Source organism: Cygnus olor, chromosome 6, assembly GCF_009769625.2.
Source record: "Cygnus olor isolate bCygOlo1 chromosome 6, bCygOlo1.pri.v2, whole genome shotgun sequence".
NCBI classification, from domain to species: domain Eukaryota; kingdom Metazoa; phylum Chordata; class Aves; order Anseriformes; family Anatidae; genus Cygnus; species Cygnus olor.
In genome coordinates, this window is record NC_049174.1 from 12,924,562 (window position 1) to 12,947,437 (window position 22,876).

The 22,876-nt window shown below is 37.9% G+C and overlaps 1 protein-coding gene across 3 annotated transcripts in view; it reads right to left on the bottom strand.

Annotated features, from left to right (window-relative positions):
• Positions 1-360: 360 nt before the first annotated feature.
• The window catches only part of CCNYL1 (cyclin Y like 1), a 35,383-nt gene continuing 12,867 nt past the window's right edge, over positions 361-22,876 (bottom strand). For 2 of the 3 annotated variants that reach the window (XM_040562305.1, XM_040562308.1), the window contains exons 2-10: positions 21,908-21,982; positions 19,769-19,803; positions 18,183-18,283; positions 16,697-16,732; positions 15,915-15,981; positions 12,366-12,485; positions 10,073-10,239; positions 4,923-5,085; positions 361-2,085 (exon numbers count right to left, since the gene is read on the bottom strand). In XM_040562305.1, the coding sequence (XP_040418239.1) occupies positions 1,969-2,085; positions 4,923-5,085; positions 10,073-10,239; positions 12,366-12,485; positions 15,915-15,981; positions 16,697-16,732; positions 18,183-18,283; positions 19,769-19,803; positions 21,908-21,982 (881 nt within the window). In that variant the 3' untranslated portion in view covers positions 361-1,968. The remainder of the gene's footprint in view (positions 2,086-4,922; positions 5,086-10,072; positions 10,240-12,365; positions 12,486-15,914; positions 15,982-16,696; positions 16,733-18,182; positions 18,284-19,768; positions 19,804-21,907; positions 21,983-22,876) is intronic. The other variant, XM_040562307.1, reaches the window with a different exon arrangement.

Here is a 22,876-nt window from a genome sequence, read left to right on the forward strand (position 1 = left end):
TTACTGGAGCAGCCTGAGCCCAATTCCAAGTGGAAGCGACACAGGGGAATAGCTCGGCAGCTACATAAGGCTTCTGCCACTCCTTCAGCTGAAGCCGGCTGCCAGGGCCCTGCCCGATGCTGCAGACCGAGCAGCTCGAAGTTGCCAAATGACCTCTGCTGCCAGCTCCAGAGACGTTCACAAGTAACTGCAGTAAAATGAATGCAAGGTGCTGGTATGGCGAAAGGGGAAGGCCCTAATGCACACCACTGATTTCCACCCCCCTCTTTTTCCATAACTTGAAAGAAACTGCACAGCACCAAATACTTGTGAGGGGAATGAAATCAGACAACTGTACAGAAAACACAATTTACCTTTAACTTTAATTAAAATAGAGTTTATTAGCTTTTCTTTTAATACAAACATGAGAAAGGAAAACCACCTGAAGATGTAGCATTATTTTCAAAATTGAATTGTGATCAATACCTGAAGTGCCAAGTTCCATGGATTTGAGAGCCAGGGGCTGGCATATTTGCATACCACAAAAGACTTTATGCATCATTTTAACAGTTGAGTGCAGCCAAACTGATTATTGCACTCAGACACCCCCACTCTCAAAAGCGTATGGACTTGCTATTCAGTGTAAGTTTCTGGACCTTGGCTAGAAGAGGAAGTGCACAGAAACCATGCCATTTGGAGGGAGATCTGCTCCTAGGACAAACTGCCTAGAATCTATTTGGATCCAAGAAGGGAAGATATTACAAAGACTTGTAACAGGAAGAGTCTAATAATACTTATCCTGTTTAGAGTTCAGGTTCAGAGCCTGAAAGTGAGGTCCCATTCCAAAGTCTCAGAAGGAACAAAACCCAAGCCTCAAGAGCAGTTGCGCAAGATAAAATTCACTTTGGGGAAACAATTATCAGTTGAACACTTTTTTTTAATCTACCCTGTTAGGTAGTCTAGGATTCTCAAACTCATTACTGTCTCATTATGAATGTAAATCCCTCCCAAGAAACAAATACTCAAGGAGAGCCAGATGGATGCACAATATCAGCTTTAGGAACTCCACTGTATATAGCACAAGAGATCTGCAGTAGAACTCGAGAAGCAGTGCTGCACACATGCCATTCACCACTGGATTGCTACACTGTTTGGGATGGTGATGATGTTTCCAGACCAACTTTCTCATTCAATGCCTCAGAAAAATATACAGATTGCGTCTCTTCCGGAGCAATAATAAGTATTAGAAAATGAGAGAAGCACCATAATTCACAAGAAATGCAGCATGGACCCTATATATTTTAACAATACATAAAACCATCTCTCTGCCCCCAGTCTAAACATTCAAAGTCTTCTGACAATCTCTACTGGAGTGAAGTTGGTGCAGAGCTGGGATTCCTTCCTGCTGTGCAGCTTCTTGGTTACGAACAGATCACCAATAATAGCAGCTTTTAGTAGCCAAACCAGGGAAAAACCATCAACACATGTCTATGCTATTGTTTTCAGCTCCAGAGTGGCTTTATACTTTAAAGAGTCCCATGTTCTGTTTTGTTTTTGTTAACACTGCATTGACCTGAAATACAAATGCAGTGAGACTCTGGATAACAGGGGAGAGGAGAGAAGAACATTGTAACTATAGTCATGTCGTTAGTGTTTAAATTCTAAAATTTAAAACTACTTATTATTAAAAACCTCAAGAGTTCACAGCTATAGGCCTACATAGTAAGCAAACATCTGTGGGGAAAAGATGGAGACAAGTTTGTTTTTGCACCTCTGGATAAATTAAAAGGAGGAGAGAGTTGATTTGATAAAGGTCTTGTCTTTTGCACCAAGTATGCTCCTCAAGCTCTGGGCTCCCTTGGCTAATTTTACCCCTCCTCTCCTCCTTTTGCTGGAAGACACCATCACCGCTGGCTTGTGTGCATGGAGTGGTGGTATTCCTCCGACTGATATGGATGCTGGTTCATGGTGCTGCACCTTTCTCTCTCCTCAGGAGAGGATGGCATTAGAACGGCGGATACCAACTAAATTATCAGCACTGAAAGATCGTCTCATAGCAGCTTTTGACAAGTCTTTGTATTTATCTTCACACAGCCGGGAGATAGCCTGGGTATCATGTTCAGAAACAAAAAGAAAAGTACACATTAGAAAAACTGGAACATTTCAAGGAAGCTTTTACAAGTGTCATACCAACACAGCAGGCACCCTGTAGCTGTGACACTACTAGTTTTTTTTTTTTAAACCAAGAATGACAGTAAATAAGAACTACTTTGGAGGGAAAATATTAAGGGGGTCCCTTCCCATGCTAACAAGAATCCTATCCATCTGGAATTAAGACATTAAAAAGTTGAGTGGTTTCCATATCTGAGTATCTTAATTCATCTGCCAGTCTCATTACCTAATGGCAAACTTGGATTCATTTCAGACTTACAAGTTTGTGCAAGTTATGTACAGAAGTGCACCCAGTAGCTAGGTCTGGTGTTTAGGTTTTTAACAGCACAAAAATGCATATAGCAAAATTTTCTCATTTATGACAGAAAAGGCTCAAGCTAAAATGGTTTCTGCACTTCCTCAAGTACCTTGCCCTTGGCCACTCAGTGAAAAAGCTGTGTTAGGACCTCTAGTTTTGCCTTTACTTTCTCTACGCCTTCTTCCCCAAGCTGCTCTTCCCAAGAGCACTCACGTGATCAAGTCAAGAAGGGAGGGCAGCCCACTGCTCAATGGCACAGCAATAGCCATGGCACTAACACAGCTATTAAATATCAGCACGTGTGGACAACTTAATATTTAATGGCTTTTCCAGCCATTTACTGGCTTACCTCTGCTTTGCTATTTAGCTAGTCAAGCAGCTTTTATTCAGATGCAGCTTTTCTAGTATCAAGCCAAATTATTTCAATTCTAGTAACACAATTGTTCAGAAAATAATGTGTATCCTCCCCATAAAGTCTATTTCTGATTGAAGCTTTCAGACATGATCAATACAAACAAGTAAGGATACCAGTAATAAAAGGCTGAACTGAATTTCAGTCCTGAACATTTACTTCCATTAATTATTTACCACCTATCACCAGATGGACTTTCAGAGTCCTGCAATAAGCTACAAGCCTACACCTTCCCTTTAAGGCAGAACCCATTCAGCACAGCCAAGTGTTCTGGAAGTTCAAAAGGTGAAAAGCACTCTGAGCATGAATAAACTCTTAAGTGTATTTTAAAATAATTATTTACATTTATTTCTGCCGACCTTCTGGAGGCATGCATTTGGCTCAAGAGTGGCATTCTTTGAGACACTGGCTGTATGAGCTCCCAGTGCAAGACCAGACAGACTCTCCATCCTGTTCTAATGCTAGCACATCAATCATAAGGCAACCTGTGTTGACATATTTAGCCCCAGTCACCCACATGTTGTAAATCAGTTTTCAGTCCCTGGAATACTAATTCACGGCTCCATAAGGGCTCCTATCAGCTTCTCATGTGCTTCTAACAGAAAGGTAGAATTAAAAAGAAGTTTAGCAAATGGTTTAAATATTTATCACGTTTCAGAATTAGAAATCAAAATGCCCTATGTAGGTGTGTTATGGCAAACCACACACCATACTGAAAATTACTCTGGTTTTAAATACCAAGCTCCCAAACGCTAGCAAAGAAGAAACAAAACAGGCTCACAATCTGTAAATCATCCACTTATGCCATAGGCACTGAGCAGTTCAGTAAACAATTTCCTGTGGAATATGAACTGCCCTACAACCACATTTACAATTAGTGACAGTGTTAGCTTAAAGTGCAAGTAACAAGGGTGAGACAAAGCAGAAGAGCTGCATTGCTTAACTTTAAATAGAGGAATTTGTAGACATATCATACCTGTCATTCCAAAGGACCAGGAGGGATCACATTTATTCCCAAAGTTCAACCACTTTGGGATGAAATAAAAAAACTGGCACTTGGCAGAATTATTGGAGGTGGACAATAAAACAATATAAGCCAAGAATACCATAGCACACCCCTTTTTGAAAGGGGTTATGGTATCAGTGTACACAGGGCCTGCATTAATGCCTTTGTTGAAAGGTCAACAAAACAACATGCGCAGTCATCAATTAAACCTGTACAGATGAAAGGCTGCACTGATCCAACAAGAAATTTTGCCTGGGAACCCAGGTAGTTTAGATATTTTCAAAGTATCTTATATATATATATATTCACCAACAAGGAATAAAGTCTGACACTGCAAAAGGTCTTTAAAACAAGCCTTCATATGAAGGAATGCTGTGGGGACTTGCAGCAGGGCAGCCTTCTCCATTTAGCAAAAAGGGTCAGTAATCTATATTTATACTCCTCTGGACATGCTGAAGTATTCCTAAGAAGCAGCTATTCCAAAAGTTTGTCTTAAAGCAACATTTCTTTGAAAGTGTGAGGTTCTAAAGATTGCGAAAAGAAACATACTATTTCTGCAGCTGTCCCCCTAACAAATGGTTTATTAAACCATGAGAGCAGTAAGAGCACTCCCTCTAAATCTAAAAGCAGCTGTGCAGTGGGATGCAGTGGGAAACCTTCAGCTGGTAGTATTTAGAAAGGTCCAAGTGTGACTGTCTCTAGGTGCTTGGAATACTGACTGTGACCAGGGAAGGACAGACAATCCATTACATATGACACTAATCCTTTCAATCTTCAGTAGCCTAGCTGAACTATGGTTCCAAAAATCCATTTTATTTAGTGATCTGCTAGACTTCCATGATCTCTGTTCCCTTCCCTTCCTCAGAATACTAGTTTAGCCTAGGCATGGTTTTAAAAGCGCTAACTGTAGTTATAAAGGGGTTAAATTAGCCTGTAATACACTAATCTAAAAGCTTTTTAGTTTTTCTAACCGCCACTTAATATGATTAGCAACAGATGCTCTTACTACACACACACACCCACAGTCCCCTGCTCAGCCAACCTCAGACCATTACCTCCAGTTTCTGTGCTCTCTCTTTACTAAGAGGCTCCAGCAGAAAGCTCAGGTTATTGTCATCTGCTAGGGAGCGGAGATCAAAGTAGTATTTGGCGTAAACACTGGCAGGAACATTGATATTAAACTGCAGTAGCTCCAAGAAGTGTCTTTCCATCTCATTCCTAGGAGGCAGAAAACAAAGGAAAAAAAAGATTGTTTCAGCTGGCAGAAAATTCTGAAGAGACCTCAAGCTAGTTTTTAAAACCAGTAACTTTGAAATAGTCATTGAGAGGCCTGCATTATTAGTTTCAAGAGACAGTTCATTCACTGGTGCTCAAAACAAGGTGCAGCTTTTGAGTCCTGGCACCTTCAGCTAAGAGAGAAAGGTAGTGCCCTGTCGTGCACTCACTCGGCTGACCAGGAGGCTCATTCTTCGGAGTTCCATTAGTGCAGCTGTACAATTCATGCGCCATTCTCACTCTCTTGTACGGCCCCACACTATAGTGATCAGATGAAAGGAATGATGTATGCTGTTTATTAGCTCTGAAGAACTTGCAGACATTTTCACCAGGCTGATAACAGGAAGGGGGTTTATTGAAGTAGAGGCGGACTAACAAAAGGAGTAGGCAGATCACCACGGCAACAAATGGATCTATGAAGAGCTGCTGCTATTATCTCACAGAAAAAAGCCTCTTGAAGCAACATGGATTCATCTCCAATAAATAAATAAATAAGCAGCATTAGGTGGGAGAAGGAATTTTCTCCTCAATAGCATTAGGCAGGATAACAAAGTACTGTGTCAAAGGGCACTGTCCAGTTTTTACTCACTCGTCTATTTTCACTGGGCAAAATATTTGGAGGAAAGTGGGAAAAGAGCTGTGACACAAAAAAGGCTGTTTCAGCTACTGTACTGTGGTCAAGTAAATCAGAGATGTTCTACAGAAGAAAAACTTTTTTTTTTTTAAATAAACAAATCAACCTGGGCGAACAGGGTGGTACCCAAACCAAGCAATTCAGTTCAACACTAAGTCACAGCGACTGTTCCTACTGGTAACAGACCTTTATCTATAGGATGTAGCAACTGTGTAAGTCAAGTGTAAATACACTGGGAGATACGTTGCACAAATTCAGTGCCAAGGCTGTTCTTGCTTTTTGGGAGCTTTTAAAATTGATGTTTTACCTGTCAGGGAAGAAATAAATGAAGGAATCATCCAGGTTGCGTCCTGTATTGGATGGTGGGTCTCAATATCAATAGCAGCTTTGTGCTTGTTTTTAGCACAGTGGACTTGAGCACCATTGAACCTAGTGCCAAAATTAATTTCCTGTTCATATGGTCATAAGCCTATAGAAATGTAAATCAGATAATGTTTTGATGATCAGCTGATCAGAGCTTGATTTACCCTGTGAATAAATGCTCTTCACTGCCCCTTTTGTACTCACTACACTAATACATTGTAATTGTATAAAAATACAATTCTTCATTGGATTAACAAGACTATTAATAGTGGTTTAAAACCTGGGAAAGCATAATGCCCATGTGTTTTCTGTGCCTTATTTACAAATATATGTAGCCGAAAGAATGAACAGCATGTGTCCCCTTAACAAGTAATCACAGCAAGATCAGCAGCTGCACAGTTAATTTTTCAGTGATTATGGATTCACTCTCATCAAAGCAAGCAAGTTTTGACAAAGGATGACTTCCAAATATCAGTTTAATTTCCTTTGATTTTTTCCATTAGAAGTAAGCAAGCAAAACCAAAACAAGCCAAACCAAAAACAACAACAACAAAAAAAAAACTAACAAACAAAAAACACTACAACCAAAAAGACATTTTAAGTTAAAAACAAACAAAAACTTTGCTTTGGTCAAAGGAGAAATGGCTTGTGGTAGGAAAAAAAGAAGATGAGCACTTTATCTATCTTGAGTGGAAGGAAGCTAAGGCAAATTAATTCATCTGTGACTCACGAGGCCAGCAGCACACATTCTTTAGCAAATCACAGAATCATGAATGGTTTTGGTTGAAAGGTACCTTAAAGATCATCCAATTCCAGTCCCACTGCCATGGGCAGGGACACCTCCTACCAGACCAAGTTGCCCAAAGCCCCATCCAGCCTGGCCTTGAATGCTTTCAGGGATGGGGCATCCACAGCTTCTCTGGGCAACCTGCGCCAGTGCCTCACCACCCTTTGAGTGAAGAATTTCTTTGTAACGTCTAATCTAAATCTCTCCTCTTTTAGTTTAAAACCATTCCCCCTTGCCCAATCACTCCACTCCCTGACAAAGCATCTTCCTCCAGCTTTCCTGTAGGCCCCCTTTAGGTACTAGAAGGCCGCTGCTATAAGGTCTGATTGAAAGCTTCTTTTCTGTTGGGGCTGAACATCCCCAGCTCCCTCAGCCTGTCTCCATACGAGAGGTGCTCCAGCCCTCTGATGATCCTTGTGGCCCTCCTCTGGACTCATTCCAATATGTCCCTGTCCTTGTGCTGAAGGCCTCAGAGCTGAATGCAGGGCTCCAGATCTGCTCTCACGAGAGCAAACTTTAATACCCACGTAGTTTCTCTGACAGCCACACAGCTTGCTGCTAGCAGAGTTGTGAGATGAGGCTGCAGAACGAGTGCCTTTAAGCAGCAAGGGGTGTTTGGTGAGGATGAGCTGCACCTACCCTGCCTTTAGAAGAGGTGTCTGCCTATGGTCCCATGGCTTGTGTGTATGTACAGATGTGTACATACACAGACACACATGCATGCAAGTTGGTTGACCTGAAACTGATATAAATCCTTTTGCCAGTTTCAGACTGGTGTAAATCACAGGCTTGACTTGCAGTGGCTAAACAAGAGTATGCATTAAGTTAGTAAGATCATTCTAGATATTTCAAGCAAAGAGGAAAATTCACAGATAAAACTTGATACCAGTCCCTGTAAACAGACCTTTACTGCAACAGGAATGACCCACCTAGTAGAGTCTACAAGTGACCTGTAATTCAGGAGCTGCTGGGGCTTGGGGCGATTCTCCCACCGCCACACACACACCCCTGACAGCATCATCAACCACCTCCAACATTAGAATGCAACCATGCCTGAAATCTTCTGCCAACTTTTCTCTCAGAAATGCTTGTACTCAAAATAACTACTGCTCACCATCAGGTGGCTAGTTTAAAGAAGGTAGTGTTATAAGCTTAAGACTCAGTTTTGCTGACTAGTCTAAGCACTTTTCCAAGGTCCTGATTGTGGTGATGTTGCCCAATCCAGGAGCAGTGAACTCTGCCCAGCTGCATCAGCACAGAGCCTAGTTGGACACCCCTGGCCACTATCAGAAAGGGGTTGTACAGTTTCTGCCCATACCTAAATTCAAAGGTATGAATCATTTCAAATGAGATTACAAAATTCCCATCTTCAAATTGGGGAGGAAAAAAAAAGCCTAAGTTCTGTCTCTTTTTTTCCCCTAGCACCATCACTGCTTTGAAAATGTAAGTACTGAGAATTTCAGGAGACCCAGCACTGGCTATAGAGAATAAGCATCCTGCTTGTTACAGATATTTTCAGTGCTATCAATTTGATTTGTCCCAAATAGGGCTAGAAGAAGGGACATCAAAAAGAGCAAGATGTATACTCCAGCACTCCTAGCATCGCTGACCCCACTTCAGCCATCTCAGAGTTATTTGCAGCAATGCTTCAAGTATGTTCCTCAGATAGATGAGCACTCTGATCCAGGTTGAGTGAAGATGTACATGGTATAAAATCACTAATTATGCTTTCCAGAAAGCAGGCTGGCACAGCCCTGCTTTTGGAGACAAAGAACTCTCAGGCAAGGGGTATGAATAAAACAAGATACTACGTTTGCTGTTGATACTTGCAAAACAAAATAATTTGAAACACAAGAACTGTTTTGTTGAAGAAAACTCCCCTATTTTTAGATATTTCCTACCCTCCTCCCCCCAAAAAAGCAACAAAACTGGATATTCCTCCTACTAAAGGAATTTATCCTAGATAGATATTTACTTACGGTATTTTAAACATTAGCTCTATGCTGAATCTAGGGAAGAAAGCTTTGGACGAGAACAGAGTATCTAACTTAAGTAGCCTACCAGTGCTGCGTACGAACTGCTACCACCTTAGTCTTCTCTTGTACTAGAACTGAATTTACTACATAGGCCTGGACACAGTCACAGCACAACAGCACGATGAAACTCAAAAATGGACGGAGCATTTCACAAAGTTTATTAAAGCCAGAAAGCGTGATATTAAGCTAGTTTTCTAGGATTTCTACCACCACAATAAAGAAAATGCAGGAGGAGGTTGGCTAGAAGAATTAAAAGTGTTGACATCTCAAAGCTCTCAGAGAGAGCTTCACAAGAAGGAATTTAACAAAATCTTATGGGCCAAATCCACTCCACATAAACACACCTCCAGCCTGTAGTGTGGGCCCACAGCCACAAGAATGAACATCCTCTGAAACTGCAGGGCTTAAAGCTGAATACGGCAGGAAAAGAGAGTGGATTCAAAATTTTTGAAAAAATGATTCAGTATCTGAGACAAGAACATATACAAGAAACTATACAAGAAACAGCTTTACATAAACAAGGAGTAGTAAGACTGAGAAATTTGTTCTCAGCAATGTGATCAAGTTTATGAATTCACCCAAAGAGGAAGACCTGTAGCAGCAGCTGGATGCAACACATGCAACCATAGATACCAACAGAAACGACACCTGTCTGCCACCTTGAAATACTTAAATGTTTGCTCCTACATCTAGCCAATGCTTACGTCACAAGTGACAACTTACCTTGCAATTTTTCAAATTCTAAAACAGAAAACGCAAGGAACAAGTTTAGTTCTAACATTTTTTTTTTTTTTTCCAAAAAGACTATCGGTAAGAATAAAAATAGGGCACTTTAAAGTTACACCAATGCAAAGCAGCCAGTCCCATGGCTCACCACTGGAGGAAAAAGGTTAAAAGAAAACTAATTTTGAAGTTACTCAGCCTAGTAGTCAGAAATAATAAAACAGATTTGTCTCAAAGTAAGGTTAATCCAAGTTTCCTAGGTTAAAAAAGGGAATGAGGCCTGACACCAGTTATGCATCATAGCACCAGAGAGACATTTTTTCAGTAAGGCATGATCACAAAAATTACCATTCTGAAAGCACAGATTAGTCAAACCTTGCAACTTACATGTCCTCAACAGTAATGTCCTTCAATATTTGGCAATAATCCACATTCCAAACAGCCTGATCATCCCAGACTTTAGAAGCCAGCAGAATAGCTCCTAAGACTATCCTCTTCCAGTTACTAGGGCAGATGTCAATCTCTGCATAGGTTAAAAGCCTTTCCAAATAAACCTATAAAAAAAAAGTTTTACATGTGTAATTAAGATCTAGAGCTGAGTTCTGACTAGCATGCTTGACTGATCAAATACACAAGTATATTTTATCCCATTACAAATGAGTGTATAAAAGTAAGTATTGGTGGGTAACTACTTACACTTTAGAATCCCAGCTTTCAAGAGTTACAAGTTCGTTTCTTTATTTATTGAAAAAATGTGGACTGGACCACCAAGGTATAAAATAAAGATACTGAAGAATCAGTTCTGAGCAGCGAGTACTGCTGTTATAGTGAAACACTACTAAGAGTTCTTTCAGTCAGTCACTGACAGGGCCCATTAGGGCCTACCTGGGATAGTAAATCAACGCCACTCTAGCCGTTATCATGGTTAAGGTTCAGCACTCGCAGCTTAACAGGAAGTACTAAAACCTGCAGTGTGATCTATAGTCATTGGACAAAGATGCATTAATTGATAACTCTCCACAACGAAAGACATCATAGTACTATTTTTACTTCATCCTCTAAGGAACAGACTTAATTCCTTCACATACAACGTCATCCTCCACTTTCATCTACATCACCAACTGCTAGATAGTGAGATATCCAAGTTCAAAGGTATGTTAACGTATTTTACTCATTGTTCCCATGCAATCTCAAATTAGCCCAAAGATATTGGAGCAATGCCTTCCTTAGAAGTTTTCTACTATTTAACACTCCTGTAATGGTCTATGTACTAAATAACCAGCACTTTGAAATTTGAATATTACATTATATATAATAATATATATATATACACACACACACACTATAATTTGAATATAGATTGTTTTTGATGTTGCATTCCCTAAACCTGGTGGGTGCAGGAAGCTGTTGTATAGGTCCTATGACAGGGTCAATACCTATTACCAGGGTCTCCTTATGCTTTCTTCCCATCCTTTGCTTGTAGCCTTCAAGCGGACTAAAAGTGTTCCTATAATAACAGAGCCATCTAGTGGTAAAGTCCACTTTACAAAACAACTCTATTTTTTGTTAAATATTTCAGCTGGCTAGATTGCCTGGGGTTATTTATCATCTTATTCTGTCAAATTGTTTGTATATCTTTGGAAAAGCAAAAACCTCAAACTACTCTCAGAGTTTCAATAGCTCTAACTATATAGCCCTTTTAATTAGCTTATTTACTTAATAAAGAGTCCTTCAAGCTGAGTCTACTTAGTTGTCACATTGTCTTTTGGTGACGGTTCTTTTCTGTTCTCCTTTCAAATTGTTTAGCAGTCAGAAGCCACAATGAAGACTGAAGCCTAGTATGCAACAAAGTGCAGAGTTTAAGAGATCTTCTAATGCTGTGATTATATAGGTTGTGTTTTTTTTTTCCCTTTACGTACTTATATGTATACACCTGCATGTGTGTGCACGTGTATTCACGCATGTATACATGCGGACAAACATAAATGTGTGCGCATAAAGAAAATCATCACTATCATCATTTTTCTTAATCCCATCTCTCTTTTGGAAAGCAAACACCTGTAGTGAAATTACTTTCTTTTACAAGTATTCTTAAGTTCCAAGTATGTCCACATCACCTGGGCAAAAAGGTCCAAAAAAAAAAAAAAAAAGAGAAAAAGGGGGCAGATAGAGAGGTGGCAATGACTGAAGGACATAATAATGAGAAAGTTCATCTTATGGAATTCCTGCGGTATTGATCCTTAACCCCTTAGGGCGTGTTATTTGTGCACTGTTCTTGTTAATATGAAGTCAAATCTCCTGCTCCTGCCTCCATACCACTGAAATAAAAGATGTCTTTGCATCTGATCTTGGTATACCCTGCTGTTTATATTATCCCATTTTATCTGCCCTTTTCAAGCTTCTTCACTGAGTTATGTATTATGAAATAAACAAATGTTTGATTGGACAAGTAATTAAGCATTACATATTTATAAACAGGAAAGGTAAGTTCCTTTTAAGTTAACCACTTCTGTGACTACTTAGAAATCTTTCCCAATGAACTCGTTTGTATAGTGTCTTCATAATTAACATGGTTTCTTGAGGTACTGTAACTATTTAAATCGTGGTTCAGCCCAGTTCACTCACTGACAGGACAAAAGTATTCTAAAAGCTTTAATTTCAGTAATCAGGCATCTCTTACCAATGTCACTATTGCACATTCAGCTGTCAGTTGTGCAGCACTGAAAAGTGTCCGAACAAACCGGTAGATGTGCTTGTGATCAGGGTCATGCTTGTAGTAGTCATCTGGAACTTCTTCCCGCTGAAATAAAGTCCTTTGAATTACTGAAAGTTTGTTTTACAAACTGTAAAGAACAGCCACACACAGTTATTTCTTCTCACCAAGTAGAAGCTTATACAACCACGCTCATGTCACAAAGAGCTAGAAAAAGATCATATATTGAAAGAAATACATAGACTTGCAATAATATGAGTGTTACAATCAAAGCAAACAAAACAAAAAAAACAGCAATAGCTTTAGCTGATAAGATCTATGTTGTCAACACTTTTTTTAATCTGTAAGACTAACGGGAAAGAACATGAACTAGTGTCATTATTACAGGAGCTTACTATTGTACATGGAACTTTTTTACAGACTAAAAAAAGGTTAAAAAGAAAACCCTGAAGGTTTCTCCCAGTAAGAAAATCACAGGTGTATACACACGAGGGAAACACTGCCTTTTCAAAAAGCAAGATTAAGTTCACAAGATTCCCCTTCCAGCTGAGGAAAAGCTTAGGAACACATTTCAATAATTCCATCACAGGCAGAACTGTATGGTAGCTTACATTGTCTTCAGACTTGTTCTTGAGAAATTTCAGAAAGACAAAGCTAATGAACAGCTAGATTTAACTGCAACACGATGCTAAGTGGTTTCTAAACACAGCAGAGAAGAAAAGCTTATAAGTAATTAAGTCTGTGAAAACAATCCTAAAACGAGTGTTGAAGGACTCCAACTTTGCACATTTATTCTGCAAGACTGGTACCTGTAGTCCAAATTAGATGTATAGTGCAATACAGAACCAGGTGAGAACAGGACAGCTGCTTTATGTTATACAAGTAGTCATAAGCAAAGAAGCAAGTATTTTCATGTGGCTTTGTAGTTTAAAATAGCCAGGTAACAGTGTTAAGTAAAACGAAGAGGTAAGTTAGTGTTATAATGTCTACACAATCTTCTAATACACCACTAACCAACATTATGAATAACATGGGCAGAATCCCCCTTGCATAGTTTCCTGTGTGGCTGAGGCTGAGCTCAAGTTCACATGTATTAAAACTTTTTGCTCCTATCATTTGTCTATAGAACCAACAACCAGCATAGAGGCTTTTTGTCAGGGAGCAAAGAGATAGAAAGACATGCTATCCATATAACTGAGCATTACTCTGAAAAACTAACCAGCATGCAGCAATAGATCCTGGCACTACCATTGGGGCTTACTATTCACAAAAACATACAGTTGACCACAGACAAGTTCTCACGGACAGAAGAGAACCACAAGTGTTCAGCGCATATTTCCCTCTTTTGCCTCTGAGAGGATCCAAAGTGGTGCAATAAATTGTCTGCTCTCTCTCCCTTCACCAGCAAAGAGAAAGAGGCAACAAGTAGACAAGATCTCATAAGCCAGTGCTTAAGTAGTAAGAAGATTCTTTTTCCTACATCCAGCCAAACTTCTAAGCCAATTCAAAGGGTCTGCACTATTAAAAAAAAAAACAAGGATCTCACAAGAACACTAGTTCTCTCCAATGGGAATGTACTTGCAAGTATAGCCTTTAATTTACTCATACAGAAGTACCTATTCCCAGCTACACTCACAGTTCAGTAACTTGCATCTGTGCTCTTCTGCATTACCTTTCTGCTGGGGATGTTAAGGTCCTCCCAAATGAAGGATGCAACATGCTAAATAGTCAAGGAAATACTAGAAGCAAGTAGTTCCAAAGAACAAAGCTGTTCCTGAGCAACACCAGGTTCCCCAAAATAAAGATTTCTGAGGTGGGATCACAACAGTCAATTAGTGATCTTATACCTAAAAACTTGTGAAAAAAAGAGACAAGTGAAGATGATAGTAGAATTGACTGAAACGCAAAAGCACCATGCAGAATAGCAAATGGAGCCATCCAGAACCTGTCAGTATGTGCAGTACAAAACCACATGGAAACATGTTTTTGCTGACTGGAACCGAGGAGGAAAAGTCTAAGACCAGTATTAGTGATTGAGCCCCGTGATGCTGGTAACTTGCAGTTTGTTACTTTTGTAATGAAGGACAAGAGAGCCTGGACAGTTATCTGGATTTGGACTTCCTTGTAACTGAATCTTTAGAGGACAAGATGTGCAAAAATTTCTTCCAGTTAATCTTTAAAGGAACTGTAGATACTAGGCCCCAAACCCTATTGCTGAAGGCATTAAGAAGTAATTTATATCTTTCCCCTCAAAAGTATGACATAGAGCCTTTACACTACATTTCTGTGTACTGCACTAGGATAGAAGAAACCTTTAAGTGTTCCCTAAAGGATGCAATGATTTTCCTCTATTCCTACTCACTAATTAGGAGGTGAGCTATACAAGCGGATCAAAAGATGTCAGATTGCTAAAAAAAGAAAAATTGTCTGATGAAGTGGATGGAGTTCATCTTACATAGATAATTCTCAATACGAATCAACTGATTGAGGCACTTAAAACAGTTTTGGACCAGATATTTCTCTTGAAGTGCCACATTTCATACAAGAAATCTATATAGCTCTTCTCTGAAATTCATTATTTTGATTGAGTCAAGAGTTATGTTTATTAAAGTATACAATTCCCAGCACAATGGGTCCTGTTTATGGATGAACCTCTACCAAAACTTTAAACATTTAATTTTATTTTTTAAACAACTGATTGTTAACAAGCCAAAATATGTGAGCTAAATTAAGCTGCATTCACTCTGCTAAGTCACAGAGCAAACTGAATTTTTAAAGACACTACAGCTTTGCTAAATTTATTTCAGGTGAGAGAAAATAGAGTAAGCAGTTCTATAGGACAGTCAAAGCTAGTAGTGCTCAAACTGGACATGAAAAGCACACACACCAGTCTTGAGCTAGCCTGTACTATGAGGTTTTGCATCTTAAAGATTGTCTAAAGAGGTATACCAGAACCGTTTGTGTTGGAATCACATACTGAATGCTCCTAGATGTTAGTGTGAGCAGCATTAAACATACTGGCTTTAAATTTTTGCCTTTTAAGATGAGAATTACTGTCTCCTACTTTGTGTGATGCTTCATGCATTAAATACTCCTGTTCACAACCTTAAAAGGTTAGGCACATACCTACTATGTCTTCCCAAATAAATTGTTAAGACTTAACTAAAGTAGTGTTAAAAGAGGAAAAAGAAAGGAGTCAGACAAGACAGCTCTGATATGAAATATATATGAATCAGCATGTGCTTGCTTTATGTAAACAGATTCAGATAATGCAGAGAAAACCAAACATATATTGTAATATTCAGAAAGACTAGTTTCTGTTCATGATCTCGCTGATATCAGAAATCCAGCAGACACCATCTGCACTGTATTTTATGTATAAAGGTATAACTTAACATCAATTTGTTTCTGACCTGGTGCTAAGACATTTTTTTTTATATAAGTTCTATAGATCAAGATTTTTCAAAAAAATGTATATTAATACACATTCAGAGGATCAAAAAAAGCTACACTTACTGTGAGAGGATGAGATTTTTCATCAAAAATATCCAATGATCTGTCTGAATCTCTACAAAGTAAAAATCTGTTTTAACAACGAGACTTAATTGGTAATGCTATGCTCCACTGAAAAGTATTATTCATTAAAGAATAAAGGAACATATTTTGTAGTTCATCTTTTCCTAGAACAATGCATAAAGTTATACTGCATTTTTGCAAAGCATTTAATGGTAAGATCTTACAACTGAATATTTAACAAGCTAAACAGTGAATAGTTATCCATGTTCTCACCAGCAAGTCAAATTGAATTTCCACATACAGAAGCCATAGTTCATATTATGCTTAGTACACTTCTCCTTTAAAATGTGAAACCATGTCATTGATTAGCATTATTTCAAAAAAGACAGCTGCAATTTTGAAGCATATGCTGTAATTAGCTATAATGGCAAGGGTTATTTGTACATGGGACAGTGTGTTCCTTCACATATCAAAACTAATCTGTACCTCTGTATTCAGAAAAAGCTAACCCAAGTCCCAAGGCTGATGCGTGGTGAGTTAAGTGTATTTTCCTCACTCCCTCTGTTTTGACTTTTTATGCTTTGTTTGAAGCATGTGTCATTGGATAGGTGTATTATGGACCTTTCCATATCAGCTCAAAAAGGGGTACAAAGAGAAAGCAGATACATCATGAAGTTACCAGATTTTTTCAACTCTTATAACTAGCTGTTACTGAAATGACCAAGACCATATCCCCGGCTCAAAAAAAATAAAAAAAGGAAGAAAGAAAAGAGCACACTCACCTGTTCTTTATGTGGTAGAATATTGCTAATGTTACACTAAAAAAAAAAAGGAGAAAGAAAAATACAGTTTTAACAAAGCATACTGTAGCATATTCTGTGCAGATTATTCTGCTGCAAAAGTTGTTGTTCAGGGCAAAATGTTCAGAACCCGTTATCTATGAGCATCCTCCCACATTCCTGAATACCCGTTACCCCATTTCTGATCCTTACCTGCCTGAAGAGAAACTAGCCAAATCAGATTTGCTAGCCAAGCTACTTTTACATTTGATGTAGAGATATTTGTGCCTTGAAAGAAATATTATGCTGGATTTTAAACACATACCTTCATTGCCTGATTAGGTGACATTTATTGAAAATGTGGACTATTCATAACTAAAATATGACATGTTCTATTTGATGTTGCATATAATCTGCTTATGTTTCAACTTTGTATCTCTGGCTGTCTAATTTAGGATGTATTTTTTAAAAATAGCAAAATAAAGAATGCCAGTGTTGACACATCTACTCATCAGTGTTGACACATTTACTGCAACCAAATTTCAGATATTCACAGTGACAACAGGAATACTGCTGTCACAGGAAATCATCATGGACAAGCACTGATCTATTGCCAACTGTACACCACTTCAAAACTGCATGAACACTATCTTTTACATTTGTTCTTCTTTACAAAAAGATAAATAAAATGCTAGATACCATTGTTTGAAACCTAATTTGAAAGCAAAAAATCATCTTAGATATTTCCAAAGTCTACTAAACTGTTAAGACAGTAAAGCTTTCTGGGCCTGAAGCTGTTGTACCTTCCTTTCCCTTCAAGCACTTCTCATCTGGAATAGTCTATGTGAAAAGAACTGTCTCTGTGTTATCCAGAACAACAGCTAAAACAGCCATTTCCACTGGAGAACCAAGACAACTAAATAATTGTCAAACTCACCCATCTAAAGTAAGGAATATACCAGGAAAAAGTAGGCATTAGAACTAAAACCAAGGCCAGCAACATACTTTTATCCACGACTAGAGGGCAGACTAATACCACCGGGAAGCAGCAAACAGTTGTACAAACTTTTCCTGAAACTCCATACAAAACACATTTCAAGTTTTCCCAGATCTGCAGTTTATTGATTTGGCTTTCAATTCGAAGACTCTGAACTCACCCCAATGCACACTTTTAAAATCAAAATGCTTACACATTTCAACACTGGTTCAGTTTCTCAAGTGTATGACAACTACTCTGAAATACAATACATTAGCTCTGTAACAAAAGGAAAAAAATAAAGGGAAAGGAAAAAAAGAAAAAAGAAAGTCCACTTCAGCAGTCATATAATTAACTAGACCTCTACACCTCTTCCATGACCAACTTGAATAAGCAATGCCATGCTCCCATCATTGAAGTGTGTGACTACCTTTGGAACAGACACCACCACAAAAATCCCAAATAAACTTTGCAGTGTTACTAAGCCCGTTATTGATAACGAATGGCTCTTACCACTTTATTGTGCTTCTAAGATTAGGTTGACTGACCGTGCTGTCATCTATAAATATTGTTGAGCATGAGCTATATTTTTTTGTAAGCTGTCCTGGAGAAACCTTTGGAAGGAGGAAAAGAAAACAGGAAATAAAATCAAAAAGATTGATTCTGTAAGCTTTGGTTTACCACAGTGAATACCGGCTTTATAGCTAAAGTAGCTACTGAGAGGAGGTCTTTGTAGATGATTGCTCCTGGTGTGTAAGCTACCTCGTAGCCATCAAGTTGCTCAGAATAAGCCTTTGCGCAAAAGTGGCTTATAAGCCATCCCTTGTAATATACATATTTTTAGATGAGCAATTTTCAGCAGAATTAGCTGCAGCTAAAGCAGCCAAGTCCTCTGATTTTCTCAGTTCTTTCACTCCATTCTTGCCAGATATGGTCTCAGTCTTTCCCTTATAATATTTTCTTAGATTTTTTTTTTTATATCCATCATCATTTTCTCCCTTCCTTTACGCCATATCTTACACCTTTACATTTTCTGGTTATCCAATATCTCTCCCTGTATAAACAGTTTTGCTTTTAGAGTTTTATTATATTTTAGAAAAAAGTAAACCTCTCCCTAACATTTGCTCTTCAGTCATGTCTTTGTTAGCATCTGAAATCTGGAAATAAACGACTGTTCTATTTTGTCACCTGTCTTAATGCTGTAGGTTTTATACTTTAGAAATTTTCCTATCTTATTGTAATGCTAACTCAGGCTTCCCTGAGCGTTTTTAGAGAATTCCTTGAACTCAGATATATCATCATAACCGAGAGAAGAGTTTTAATCTAGCAATTCAAGATGCATTAGTTTCTGCGACCATATTTTTAAAAGCCATGTCTAAAACTACCCCCAAAAACAATCCAATCACAGTTCACCTTGGTGCTGGCAGACTAAAGCTGGTATTATAAGGAGGGAGGGATGGACAACCCCATAACTGTATTAAATACAACACATTTGAAATATTATCTTACTAGTAACTTATCAGTAGACACTTCTGCTAGGCATCATTTTTAAACTTTTAGTATGTTCCATTACTAGTCAAATTATTTTTATCCACTTATTAATAAAAAATAAAAGATGAAATGTTGTAAGTCACATCAAAGAAAAATATCTAATATGTGCAGAAGCAGCTTAGAGCATATTTTCAAATTTTAAAACTTATTATTTGTTCATGCTGATGATACTGTTTGTTCATCATTTTTTTTATGCTGAATGTTTGTTACAATAAGCCTTACAGTGATGTTCAAACAGTAAGTTGTTTAAGACTTGTCATCTCAGCTGAGAAATTAATCCAGTTTTATTTCTGTTTTAAATACCAACATAGGCAGTTTGACTTGCATTTTATTATTTACTGTTTTGAAACGCTTAAGACTGATAGAAGAGAAAGCCATTATTATTCTTTTGTCATCAGCCACTCTATGCTCTGTAATACTACACCTGCTTATTTTTTTTAAAGATGGGCAAAGATAATTCATTTTTATCTTGCTAAGAATGACTTAGAATGTATGCAGGGCCGTACACATAGAACTACCACAGTTGTTTCTCTAAGAATTTTACTTACATGGTTGATGTGGTTACTCTTCCTCTTCTCTCTCACTAGAAAAATGGAGAAAGAATGTGAACTTTTCTAAAATAGAATCCTGATTTACATTCAATCAAGTCATTCTATTTACCTAGTCTTCTGAAATATATGAGCATTAGAAGTTTCTAATTTGACTGTTAGGTCTCCAGAGAAGTAAATTTTGAGCAAAAATGCAAAGTTTTATCAACCTAGCAAACTACGTACTACTTCCAGCTTTCCACATGTACGTTGCGGAACAACTACTACCCATCACACTAACAGGAAAACGTCTCAGCATTGAATAGATGTTAGTCACTAAGAAAAGCTGGGTGATTTTAAGATAGTTTGAATAGATAATGTCTAATATCAAACAGCAACCACTTAGCAAAGAGAAGTAAAACCACCGCATATCCTATTTGCCAAAGACACACAAGAAGGAACTGAGGTGCCTTATATACATGTTCTCTCTCCTCCCATTAGACAGCAAAAGGTAAAAAGTTATTTCACTGCACAGAAGATGCTGGCGCAAACTACAAGTAGGTGTTTATCAGGTAACTGCAACCATTTTATTTAATCACCTTAGACCGTGTCAGACTTAAATAAATAAATGAAAATGTCAAGGGTTAGCTCCCAGCTGTAACAACAGCAGTGAAACAAAACAGTGCTGTTAGATGACAGCAAAGAGTTGCACATATGTAGCTTTAAAAGTGAAACAACCTATACAAATGTGACCAGCCTGGACAGGTAACTGTACCTCCTGCTCCAACCTTTTGACCTTAAATCGTTACCACTTGTAAGAAGGACACATTCTCTTACACATTTCAAAAAAAAAAAATAAAAAAATGAAGAGAATGTCCAAATTTAGTCTGTTTTTTAAAAATTAAAAAAAAACCTCACGATTATGATAACATCTCAGTGAGAGAGAACTTAAGGATATTAATTCTACTGATCCTATGGAAGTTTAACTAAAGAAGATCCAGTGAAATTAGAAAATCAACAAGGACATTCATGTAGTTTGAAAGTTAAAGACTACACAATGAAACCACACTACAATGTTCAAGAGCTACATCAACTTGTAGCTGCAACTTAAACAGAGCTTGCCTATAAGGAGCCTGAAATTTGCAGGTCAGATCCTTTTGTCTGTTTGAAGGCTGATATTAGAGACCTCTAGAAAAGAGGCCTAAATTTCCTTGGTATCATCTTTTCTGGTGAATCACGCTACTGCTTGTTTCCACTGCTCAGAGATTATCTGAACATTGTGAAGTTGATATAACTGACAATTTTACTACTTGCAATAACAGTATCAGCAGGACTGCAAATGACAGACCTGTCAAAACAATACTACTTTTCTGTGGCAAAGCTATGCCAAGGTAGAAGACACACTGTAGCTTTCCATCAACCCAAGCATAACACTAGCTTAGGAAAATGCTTCAAACAAGAACCAACTATAAAACAGTACAGAAGCATTCTTAAACTAGTATCTTAAACTCCTCTTCAGTTGCAACTTCAAATTTTAATACTGTAAAAAATATTTTTTATTTATGCAATATGAAAATGCCTCTACTTTTTAACATAGCTACAGTACAGTAGCTATAAATAGCTATAGTAATTGTTCAAAATTGGCTTTCTGATTTAAATAAAGAATCTGCGAAGAAACTGGAAATCCCAATACATCCATGTTATTAAAAACAGTAATCAAGAATAATTATGCTATGGAAACTATTCAAACAGTTTAAAACAACATATTCAAAAGTAACTGATGAAGACTGATGGTTTAGGTTTACTATTCCTTACAGATTTATTTTTTTTTTAAATTTTTAAGAAGTCTTTGGGTCAAAAAAAACCCCCACAAAACTACTTCTTGAAGCTTGAGTTACATTAGTGAAATGATAAAGCCTTGCTCCCTCAGATTACTGGAATCCAGCTTCTGAAATCTCCTGCTATTTGAAATAACAAGTGTTTTTAAGTGTTAGGTAAATAGCCTATGAACACATTTCTGTGTAAAAATCTAAGTTACTAAGCCTATGCTTTGAAAGAATTAAATTAATTCAGGTATTCTTGAGGTGTATAAGTAAAATAGGCATTTTTTTTTTTTTTTCAGTTTTCCTCCCCACTTTAATTGGAAAGAACTTAGCTTACCATCTGTTTGAGACTTGCTAAGGAAAATTGTGCTTGCTCTGGGATGATCAGATGGATTAGATTCCAATGCTAAATCTGAAAGAGAAAGGACAAAAAAAGGAAGACCGTCAATAGAAGATGATGATTACCGCAGATTCCCACCCAGCCTTAAAATGTTCAAGCATGGTGATAGAATCAAGATTAGAAACGCATAGAACAGGTTCTCTAAAGCAAAATCTCTCTTTTGCCAAGACAGATAAAAATCTGTCATCTTCCTTTTTACTGGGAAAAAAATGCAGACTTATTTATACTGCCATGCAACTCTGAAGCAGCTTACAGTTCCCATCAAAACAAACTCTGGAAAGGTAGACCCCAGAAACCAATATATACCTTCAGAAGTCAGTATACAGCCCAGCATGTTAGGACAGCTTGATGTGGAGCCTGTGCTCAGTAGATAGCAGAAAACCAGAACTTTATAAAGATCTTAAGTTAAAAAATAAATAAATAAAATAAAGGACACTACAGACTTTACTTTCACTCTATTCTTTGTGTATCCAATATGTCAGTAAACAATCTTTGTGGTCCTATACATGAGCTTAAGTAGAGTGCTGCTAAATATCAAAACACGTGTCTAACACTATTCTTTTCTTTTGGACTTTCAAGTAAAACTCTGCACAGCTAATATATAGTTACAGAAAAACAAAGTGGTTGCTTTAATCCTTTACTACAGCGATGGCATCAGATGAGGATATATTACTCCCTTAGATTAAGATGGAAGGATCACTAAGAAAGTTTGGACTGATGAAACTGTAAACATCATAATGAATTTTTTACCATTGACAGCAAAAGCAGCTGCTTGAGGAAGTCACAAACACACCAACTTCTGTGAGCACATCAATAGAACCATCTTGCTAATGCTATGATCCTGTACATCCCAGAAGGACCAAACTCTCAGCAATTTACATTCTGGTCTCCATGTGTGCTATTTAT